General features: G+C 42.4%; 1 protein-coding gene across 1 annotated transcript; it reads right to left on the bottom strand.

The window, feature by feature from the left end:
* Positions 1–5,269: 5,269 nt before the first annotated feature.
* LOC124693397 lies at positions 5,270–10,140 on the bottom strand. Its single transcript, XM_047226874.1, has 9 exons — positions 9,770–10,140; positions 8,443–8,615; positions 8,164–8,345; positions 7,776–8,060; positions 7,621–7,679; positions 7,479–7,515; positions 7,308–7,379; positions 5,966–6,290; positions 5,270–5,861 (listed from the first exon to the last, which is right to left on the bottom strand). Exons 1-9 carry the CDS (start codon positions 9,885–9,887, stop codon positions 5,490–5,492), a joined length of 1,623 nt encoding a protein of 540 aa, XP_047082830.1. The 5' UTR covers positions 9,888–10,140; the 3' UTR covers positions 5,270–5,489.
* Positions 10,141–11,224: the final 1,084 nt, after the last annotated feature.

Genomic DNA, 11,224 nt, shown 5'->3' with positions numbered 1-11,224 from the left:
CATATTCGATATTACAACTAATAAGGACATGAAACGAACTAATTTGGCTAAAGGGTAAAAAAATAGAGTTCTTAAGAAGATTCAATTAATGTTTTATTAGTCAGATACAATAAACATTTCAATATAAGAGATTAGAGTGCATAGAATTAACCAGCCCCGAATTCTTTGCCACAAATAACGACCAATCAGTTGCAAATCTGGAAGATGTAAATGTTGCGCTATTGTCAATATTGTTGAACATTAAGGGAGTCAACTATTGTTGACCTTTGTTACCATCAACCAATAGGTGCCAACATTTTTACTTCTAAAACAGGGAACAGCTAACCAACAAAGACAACCAGTATACGGAGTATATCTTTCTATAATCAACGTATTTCCATTTTATTATGATGTACTTCGTATGAGTTTATCTTTAAAGAAAACTATACAAAACCAAATAAAGCAAAGTTTAATCTATCTTGACAATATATACCACTATAGCTCAAGGCAACACACCAGCTGAGTGCCTACTGGTATCTATTGTTTGATCACATATATGTAATCTCTAGAACTAACTTTCCCTTGTGTAGTGCAAGAAATATTTTCACATTTCTTAACAAAGAGCTGAGGCAGTGTCACACATCATTGAAAAAAATCAGTCCATAGCAACCATGGTCCGCTAGACGATCATCTGGTTTAATCTACAAAAATATATACTCATGTTCAAAGAAGCTGGGCACTATACCTTGACGATGCAACGATTTTCTTTAACAGCTGCAGAAGGGACACAAATAGGGAAATGAACTTTCAGATTTTCCATGCTCCGCTCATTGGATCATTGGTAGAATTACCCCCGAAAATCAGGTCATCTTTCATGTCCAGATCTTCCATGCCTCCTCAGCCACCACATGCCTCTTAAGGGACTGGATTTGAGGAAGGAGGGGGAGAAATTGGGGGCGGATTTCTAGATCCAGGGACTCGTTTTAGGCAAATGAAGGCCATAATTTACTGGATTGAGGGAGGGAAGAAAGAGAAGGCCACAAAAGATCACACATAGAGAGTGATGTTGGTAGTTATGGAGTCTTCTAATGTCTTGGTACCATACAGATCCTCATGCGGCTTTGTGGAGAACTCGGCGGCAGGTTGGCATTCAGACAGCTGGTTGAGGTTAACGACGGAAGACCTTGGAGAAGCAACAGCCGGTTAGGAACAAAGGGGAAGGGTGGCTGATGAGCAAACCCGACGGTACCATTGCCAGAATCCAGCATTCCTCCCCGGAACCAAGCTGGCCGCCGCAACCTGCAAGGAAAGGGCGAAGAGACACACGCAGATCTGGTCCAATCCCCAAGCGGCAGCCGCACATACTTCCAGCACCGATCAGGGCACGCAGCACACACAAGCTAAATCTCCACACAACCCACTCCACCAGAGCGACCACTAACGCGAAAAGAAGTTTAGAGAAGACGGGAGGGGAAACAAACCAGCACAGAGAACCAGCCGCCATGGCGACAGCGTCGCCGCCCAAGAGCCGCACGCACCGCCGCGGATGAACCGACGAAGAGGATGAACAGAGCACCAGTAGGCGAGTAGAACTGCCGCCGCAGCAAAGAAACAGGAAGGAAGACCCAATCCACGGTCAAAAGAAGACCAAACCGACCTCTCGACCTCTTTCCTTGCTTACACGTCGACCATATCAACGACACGTACGCGTGAGAAAAAAACATAGCAGCACGCTTACATGTGGGACTTATCATCGAATGCCATCTCATAAAAATCTCACACGCAGTGGGGCCCGTGATCGGGACAGGCCGATCGCCCACAGGCCGTGGCAACCCTGGGAGCTTAGTGCTCTTCTAAGATGTGCCTTAAAGATATCACACACTTGTTTGCATACATGTCTACTTGTGTGCTCACGCCAAAGCTTTAGAGTCATTCTTTTAAGCCCTGGAGAGCACATGAATATCAGTTTCAAGAGATCGAGCTCATGATCGTCTCCTCTAAGGCCATCGATTTCAACCTCGTGCAGACCAGTCAAGGAGATACTTTGTGTTTTCCAGCTGCTGGGCTCATCACAACAACCATTCGCCAAGCATGCGTTTTCTCTCTCCTGAAACTAACACGTAACAGAGACTTCATGTCAGAACTATACCTAAACACCTAGGTTGATTTTATTAAACAAGTAGGATACATAAGTAGAGTGAAGAAGAAACGGAAATTCAAAACGAAACCCAGGTCCAGATGATCCCTATATCTGAACCATTCAATTACATGGGAATATTGGGAGTGGTGTTTTGGAACATGAGAGCATATGCTCCCTCTATTTTAAAATTCATCTTACACATATTTTGAATTTCAAAAAAATTGAAACGAAAAATTCGCACGTACATCTTCACGTGCTACGCTCTCACAAAGTTGTTTCATAAAAAATGAACTTGTCATGTGACGTGTGTAAAAAAGACAAAACTCAGTGCTAAAAATAATGTTTTTTACAAGATAAATTTTCTTTTTTTACATAGACCACAAAAAATATTGATTTTTCGTGAAACTTGACGAATGCACATATATTATGGAGATGTACATGTAGAATTTTTTGTCAAAATTTTTCGACAACTCAAAATATAATTTTTCGGTATAGGGAGCATACGCACCCGGGAGCCGAATTGAATTTCCGTGTGTCAGACAGTATAGAATGAAGTATTCTGCATCGTATAACGATTACTGAACAGTGACATGGCCCACGCATCGAATCATTTAAAGCCCATCCGGCCATTGCCTGACACTCGGTCCAGGCTGTTTGGCTGACGAACTGGACCTTCATGGACTTACGTGGACAGTTATACAACGGAAAACCAATGCTCCACACTGGTCTGTACACACATGTATGTTCGCACGTCCGGATAGTTGTACAACGAAAAATCAGACATAATATTTTGAAATGCGGAAACAAAGTTAAATCACATGTAAATATGGTTTGCGGAGGAACACCTCCCATCATACGGCTGTAAACACCCTCTCGAAGCTATCTATTTGCTCATCCCGCACCATGACGCCAGCTAAAATTATGCTCCGAAAGTGGTTATTAACCCCAACGAATAGACCGAATGGCATGTCATACTAGTTATTCTTGTATGTCGTGCCAAAGGTTATTACATCACCAAAATATTTGTACTGCAGCCTGCCTGCTCTTGTTGTCGACATGAGGTTCTTGATCCTTCGTATCTGAATTAGCCTGGACTCTGAACACGAAATCTGGGTCCTTGGCACCAATCTGGTCGAAAACTTCAATTGTTTTTCTTACATCGTCATCTTCTCGGCTAACCTGTCCACACAAATTCCTAAGAGAGCACTTCGTGAAGGGGAGGTTATCAACACTGCCAAAAAAAAAAATCTTCCAATAATGCTCTACACCTTCCCAATGTTAATGTTGTTATCTCTCAGCTGTTTCACCAAGTCTTTAGTGAACATATCTATGTGCCCAGCACATGATTGTGATTCACCTGGTGCTCCGTAATGTACAGCCATTGTCTGCACATCTCAACAACCGGATCATCGCAGGGCATTCACAATGACAAGACCTCGTATTTTCACATGTTGGCTTCCCCCGCAGAACAGGACACAAGCAATCCATGCATTAATGATCTATACACCACCACAAACAAAACGCATCTCAAAAATGTTCAAACAACATCCTCACCGAGCAGCCACATACGATTTCTTGCATGCATTTCATGTTTTCTGAATTTAACAGGCTCTTTCCATAGAATCGTATGCCCCGAGTCAAAAGTTGTACCCAAACAGGGGTCGATGACCTTGTCGTCCAGCTTCTCTGCATAACGCCGACTGATTTTTCTAATGTGCTTTGCCGGTGCGCACAATGAGTTCTATCTGGCGGTGCACGCCCGACACGGACTCTGCACAACAGAAAAAAAAATTACGACGAAGTCAGTACAAAACATGCTCACGGCAGCTTATTAGAATTCTTCACGTCACTTCCTGCAAAACTATAAAGTCACTCACAATATATATTTTTCCCAACAATTTCTTTCTTATAAAACAAATAAAGTAGTGCAACAGAAACTTACCCCAACACCCTCACATGACATCACAAGTTTCAAGTCTAGCCACCTCAAGAAACTCCAGGTAGCAAAAACATTTTTTCCATTGACCTCTACAAACGAGCTATCTTTCGGTTACAAGAATATACACATGCCATGTTCTCTGTCTACTACAAAAGGGATACAAGGAAAATATAGCAAATGGTACATGATCCAAATATAATTCAAACCCATTTTCATTACCTCAGAATTATTTTAATTTGATGTTACAAAATAAAACTAGGTCCAGCACATGAAACCTCTATACAGAACTAAATTTCCCCGGTTAAAAGTATATGCACAAAACATCTCCATTCCACACTTGCATACGGGATCGAAATCATTGGTTGCGCCTTCTACGCAAAAACAACTAATTCATCCTTAATTCAGTAGCTCACATTTCCCTCCATTTTTTTAGATGTTCCAAAACAAACCAAATTACATCGAATCATTTTCCCCGCAGCCTCACATTTTTTTAGATGCATGGGCCGACTACTCACGAGACGTATCCACAAGTTCCTTTCCCTCAAACACATAGAGTACAGCAACAGAAACCCACCACGTCCCCCTCACATGGCATCAGAAGTTTCAATTCAAGTCCCATCAGGAAATACCTAGTATGGCAACATTTCCAATTGACCTCTACACACGAGATTATTTTCGGTACAGGAATAGACACATGACATGTTCTCTGTCAACTGCAAAGGGGATACAGGCAAAATATTTCAAATGGTACAGGATCCAGAACTAATTCAAACACATTTTCATTACCTCATAATTATTTTAATTCGATGTTACAAATAAAATTAGGCCCAGCATATCAAACCTCTGTACAGAAGCTTTTTTTTCCGGTTAGAATCACACGCACACAGCACCTTCCTCTGCATTTGCATACGGGAACGAAGCCATTTGTTACAACATCTACGCGAAAACAACCTAATTCGTCCTTACTTCAGTGCCTCCCATTTTCCCCCCATTTTCTTAGATGTTACAAAACAATCCAAACTACATCGAAAACAGTTTTCCGTTGCCTCACATTTCTTGTACATGAATGGGCCGACTACTCACGAGACACATCCACAGGTTCCTTCTTATCAAAACAAACAAAGCACATCAACAGAAACCTGAATGGGTCATATCATAGTGTATGAACAATTGACACACTGCCAGGATAAAAATGAGATGAAATGAAAAAAGAAGCAAGACAATCAACAGGCAAATCCTTCCTTCTAAACCACAACTGTACATCAACGAGGCAGGAACACAAACAAATACTAGCACGCATCAGATTCACAAACCCGAAAAAGAATCAATCAACAGGCGACAGTCAAGTCCACGCACACCGTCCTAGCTACTCTCTACACTCATGACGTCGACCATGGCGAACGAACCAACCAACCAAACGGTCGTCGTGGATCAGGCGTTCCCGCCCATCGGGTCGTGCTTGTGCTGCTTGTTGTACACCCTGTGGCGCCGCTCCCTCGCGTAGATCACCCAGAATATCAGGGACAGCATCACCGCCGTGGAGACCAGCGCCAGCCCGATGTACACCCACTTGCTGTGCATCTCCAGCCCCGGGCAGTAGTTCTGGCTGATGTTGGTGAAGGTGTCACGCACGAAGGTGCAGTCCTGCAGCTGGACCAAGAATGGGCCATACTGGTACAGCCCCAGGCTCACGTTCACGCCGGCCGCCATCTGCCCGAAGATCCTCGGTGTGAGACGTCCCACCGTGGTGCAGATCTCGGTTCCCGAGACGGTCCTGGTCTGGCATTCGAAGCTCCTGAAGACCTGCATTTGGTGCGGGCAGACGAACCAATATTTTTCAGAGTTTACCAAAATGCCATGAAAACAAAATCGTAGCCAACCAATGCAACCTTGAACCGTAGATTTACCTGGGTTGCGTTGTCCAAGGTAACCTCTCCACGGGTGCAGGTGCGGTTGCTCAGATCAGCCATGAAGGGGTTGCAGAGTAGAGGAATCAGAGGCCCCGACTGGTTGTAGTAGAAAGGTGCTGCCGCTGCAGGGAAGTTTCTGTTTGACACGTTGGTGAGCACCTGGTTCACCAGATTAACTAGCTGGGATGTGACTTCCCTGGTTCTTGTCAGGGTCTCATTCGCGGTAGTCGGGTCGACACAGGGGATAATGTCATCCAGAGCTGTGTGTTCTGTTGGATGAGCAACCCACTCGTCCATGGAAACACAAGTGTCACCAACAACGCTGTTATGGCAAAAATGCATTATGAGATGTTGATATCATGAGTGAACTCATTCATCATCAGAGATGCTGTTGGAAGATAGGGACTGGAGTACAAGTGACTGGATCAAGGCATACATTCCATGCAGTAGTAACTCGTAAACAGTAAAGAGAACACAAAAAAATTGTACCAAACATATGGATCAGCTCCAAAATCCCCATTTCTTCCCAGCTTTTACCACACTCTAATATGTAATCTGGGACAAGTTTTGCAACAGAGAGGAATAATATGTTTCCATGCCAGAGATGTCACTAGAGACAGTATTTTGCAGTCTAAAAATGTCGAAGATAAGGTATTGTACATAACTCACATGTACCTTTCAAGCAGAACACTGTATAACATAGTAAAAAAAACAATAGAGTATGACATAGTGAAGTAACTAAAAGTCACTATTACTACTATCACGTAATGGCTGCAATTTTCTATTAGAACTAAGCCCCTCATTACATTTAAGTCATACTAAAAGACTGAAATAATGACTACAGACGAGAGGCAATAACGATCTGTACTTGGCAATGGTGATAACTGAACGCATGGACAGGAAGGAACAAGATACAGCAGTAAAATGATCGATAGAGTACAAACAAAGGAAGTATTCGGTGGCTGGGGTTTCAGAGTCAAATTAACCAAAAAATAACAAGGAATATTCCTAGAGCACAGCGAGGATGTAACCATGACCTAAATCCAGGGTGCCAATGGATATACATTCGCAATGCAGCGAGACTCAAAGGCGTGAATGTGATTTATTTTTATGGCTCGATGCAGGCACTACATCGTGTGCACTAATCTTTGAGAGACACTCAACTTCACAATATAGTTATATAAGCTGGTCATCTAGAATTCGATTAAGAATATTAGTTGGACATGGATGCAGCTCACAGATGCATTTAAAGAACCACCTCAAAAAACCGCTATGTGTACATATTAGCAGTAGAGAACTTATGATGAGTGCGATGATTGCAGAAAGGTGGAGTACATACTTATGAAGAAGAAGGAATACACCACACAGGATAAATGTCCCAGTTACCATTATCCATCCAAAAACCACCAGACTGCATAAAATTTGGGGAAATGAGCAATACCCACAGATTGTTAAATTATCAGAGAAAAGGTTTAGTCAAGCATGTTAGCATAAAAAGGTATAAACTCACATGTTGACAAGAAATTTCAGGCCAAAGATGGATGCCACTGTAAAATCAAACAATCACCATGTTAGAATTAACTTGGTTTTGCCCAGAAACGCATATTGTTACATTCATGTTTAACCAATGTAAGAAAATGATAAGCACTTACAGAAGCCAACAAATGCCAGAAAAAGCATTACTGCTGAAATGACAATCAAAGCTATCCGCCTGAAATAAAGTTTGTCAAACATATGCATAATAACTATTCCCTGTCAAACTGCATCATTCGAAGGAAATTGTGATGGTAAGGGAAATGATACTTACACGCGATTTAGCAATTTTCGGATCTTCTCAGAATTATCAGATGTTCTAGTAGCAAGATCAGTAGCTGATGAGTTCAATTTTCCTTGAATTTCATTGATCTGACCCAGCGTGTTTGGAGGAAGTAAGAACTGTCCTATGTCAACCTTTTTTGCAGCAGATAGACTATCTGAAAGGTTATTAAGGTTTTCGACAGTAAAATTCGCCTGACTGACGACGAAATCCAAGGTGGTCGTCGTGCTAGAATTGAATTTGCCCTGGCCATCATACAACACAACACTTCCAGCACTGGCAGCATTGATGGAACTAGTTTAGCAAGCGCAACTCAAAATATTCCAATGCAAAGAACTAACAAATAAGGAACGACCAAGCTTCAAATGTGAGTACTTACATTGCAGCACAGGTGAATAATATCAGGAGTATCAGTGAAAGGGCATATGCTACTTTCGAGTAACTGTAACTGTGGTGTGGACAGCAGCAATGATGGCAGGTAATCCCAATCATAAGAAGAAAGAATAGCACAAACCACAGCAAGGCAACGACGAACAATGGGTACGCCGTGTATCCGACTGACTGAAACAAAAGAATCAGGGACAATAACATGTTACCATCCAAGCAACGGAGATAATCAGACAGCAGAGATGCAAGATAAGTTTTCAAACAGTCTTACAGCCCAATAGTGCACTTCACTGATATTCCAACCGCCTGTATATCTATCGAAGGAATTCAAGGGGTCCTTCCGAAATGTCCGATGTTCCGCCAGGATGAAGGAGCTATTGGTGGTGACATTTATGTCAGCAGGAGCTTCAGCAATTGATCTTCTCGCCACCAAGCCAAACTTATCTGCATTTTTTCAATTAGAACTTCTTGTCACGATCAGGAAAGTTATAAGTAACCCATATACAATCAAATATAAAGACACGGATATTATCCACCTTGTTGACATGCACATGCTAATTTATAACTTGAACAAAAAAATGTGGTAATTTTCAGAATTACCAAAAAATTTGACACTCATAAATCGAAACTGTAAATCAATTTTGAGACACATGGTCACGCAGATATGATAATTGACACCTTGTTGACACGCACATATTAATTTATAACCTGAACCCAAATTTGTGTTGCTGTTGTAAATCTTCAAAATGACCAAACAAACTTGACACTGATAACTCAGAGCAGTAAAATTATGGTGAACTAAGCCCCTTAACAGGAAATGGAGAATAAAACAGGAAATCATGAAAGTAACTCCATGAAAATTACAGCGCACTCGGATGCCTAATGGAGCAAAAAGGAAACCTACTGAAAACCACTTGTGGATAAATTAAGAGAGGGGAAATCCCACATTGAAAGGGACCGAAGACTGGACCAGAAATGAGAAATCCATTCAGGGGTACAGAAAGAATCTGAGAAGGCAATGCTGAGAGCCAAGTACAGGAACCTGGAAAAAGTGTATCGCTAAAACGAGGGGTGAAATAGTTGGTGTGCTGTCATAAGAACCGAAATTCGTGAGGCAGCCAAGATGCCAATATCATCTTGAAAAAAATCATACTGCAAATAGGCAAAGGGCATGACATCATAATATCGAGTGTTTTTTCCTGTTCTATACAAAGAGACACAGATTCGTCGAGAATATCACTCTAAATCCAGAAGAAAAAAACTGAACGGTTGTACTCTTCGTTTTCAGATAAAACTGCAGAAAATAAAAGAGGAGGGCAAGAAACAGATGCTCAATAACCTGAGGACCAAGGTTCTCGGAAAATAACCTGAGGACCACAGAACACCAGAAAAATTGGGGGAGTATTTCCACATCGACGGTCCGAATTCTTTGGAAAAAAAAAGTTCAGATATTTACGAACCATGAATGTTCAGATATTTTACAGAACTGGCGTAAGCGACACACAAAACCACCATTAATCCAACATAAATCAAGACAACCAGTCATTTCTTCATCAAATCAGGCAACAGAAAAAAGAAACAGAGAGATGGGCAAGAACCTGAACCCGAGCCGAGCGCCTTGTGGAACTCGCGGGGAGCGTGATGCGTCCCGGCGCAGAACGAGAGCGCGACGAGCAGCAGCAGCGCGACGCGGACGAGGCGGGCGGGCAATGCCATGGCCGAGCAGCTCTCCCTCCGCCCAGCAAAGATCGCCACCGGAGACGAAGATAAGAACAAGGAAAGGAGAAAAGAAAAGCTTCAGGTGGAAGAGGAGGAGGACGGGGGATGCAAAGCAAAGAGAAACGGGATTGATTGTTCGCTCGGGATTTTGATTTCCTCTCGCGGCGAGATGGATTGGATGGAAGAAAAGATGGAGATTTGGCTTTTGCGACAGAGACCTAGGGCCGCGCGGATGTTGGGGGCTCGGTGTCACTGGTGTCTGTGTGTGTGTTGTGTTCTTCCCAAACTGCCCAACAGATAGAGTGGTGTTTACAGTTGTCGAGAAGTTACCATCTTGCCCCTTGGTTAACATTGTCCCCTCGTTTCATTGACGGTTGTTACCCTTATAATTTTGTAGACATTCTGGCTTCTGAATTTCAGTGATCCCTCTATTTTAGAAAACTTAAAATAAAAATAATATACTCAATGATGTATCCTGCAAAGTGCAAAATCTTAATTTACATTATGGCTCGGTATAGTGAACAATGCTTGCTTTAAAAAATTGTCGGATTTTATCATTTTTGTGTAGCCTAGAATTTAAGGAATTTAGCGTTGCAATTTTGCATTCTTGTAGCATACTCATTGGCCCCATCTAGATTTTATATTTTAAACAGCTAAATATGATTTCAAAATTGAAAAATAATGGTAGCATCGGGGAACCAAAGAAGTTTTCTGTTAAAAGTGGGAACATTTCCGTTATTGAACACCAACATGCAAACATACATGCTCGCAATTTATACATCACCCACCGAAATAAGAATTTCAACATCATTAAAGTTTTCGCATATGATTCACTATCGATAAGAATTGTGTGTTTTAAGAAAATAACATCAGTTTATAGTGAGACACATACATTGTCAAATTTAGAATTTAGGTCAAACTATACCTAGGCATAGTTCAGGCCAGGCCTAACAAAGCCCGACGCAAAAAAACCCAGGCCCAGGCTCGGCCCGACCGTCGGGCCTAGAATTTTGGCCCAAGCCCGGCCCATGACACCAAATACCCATCAGGCCTCGGGCCGGGCCTCTTCCTTATTTAGCACATTTCGCAAGCCCAGGCCCGGCCCGGCGCAACCATCAGGCATAAATCTTCAGCCAAGGCCCAGCCCACAGGCATGCTCGGGCTGGCCCAAGCCCAGGAATTTCGGGCCGGGCCGGGCTTCCCATGGCCAGGTAGGTCAAACCAATGGTTGGTTCTCCACTTATAATTATGTTAGATTGTTTAATGGTGAGATGTCGTGATTGAACCAATGGTAAATATTGCAAAAAAAAGGTGTCCAAGTAATGATATGAATT

Source organism: Lolium rigidum, chromosome 2, assembly GCF_022539505.1.
Source record: "Lolium rigidum isolate FL_2022 chromosome 2, APGP_CSIRO_Lrig_0.1, whole genome shotgun sequence".
Classification (NCBI taxonomy): domain Eukaryota; kingdom Viridiplantae; phylum Streptophyta; class Magnoliopsida; order Poales; family Poaceae; genus Lolium; species Lolium rigidum.
This window is presented reverse-complemented; position numbering and strand designations above follow the sequence as displayed.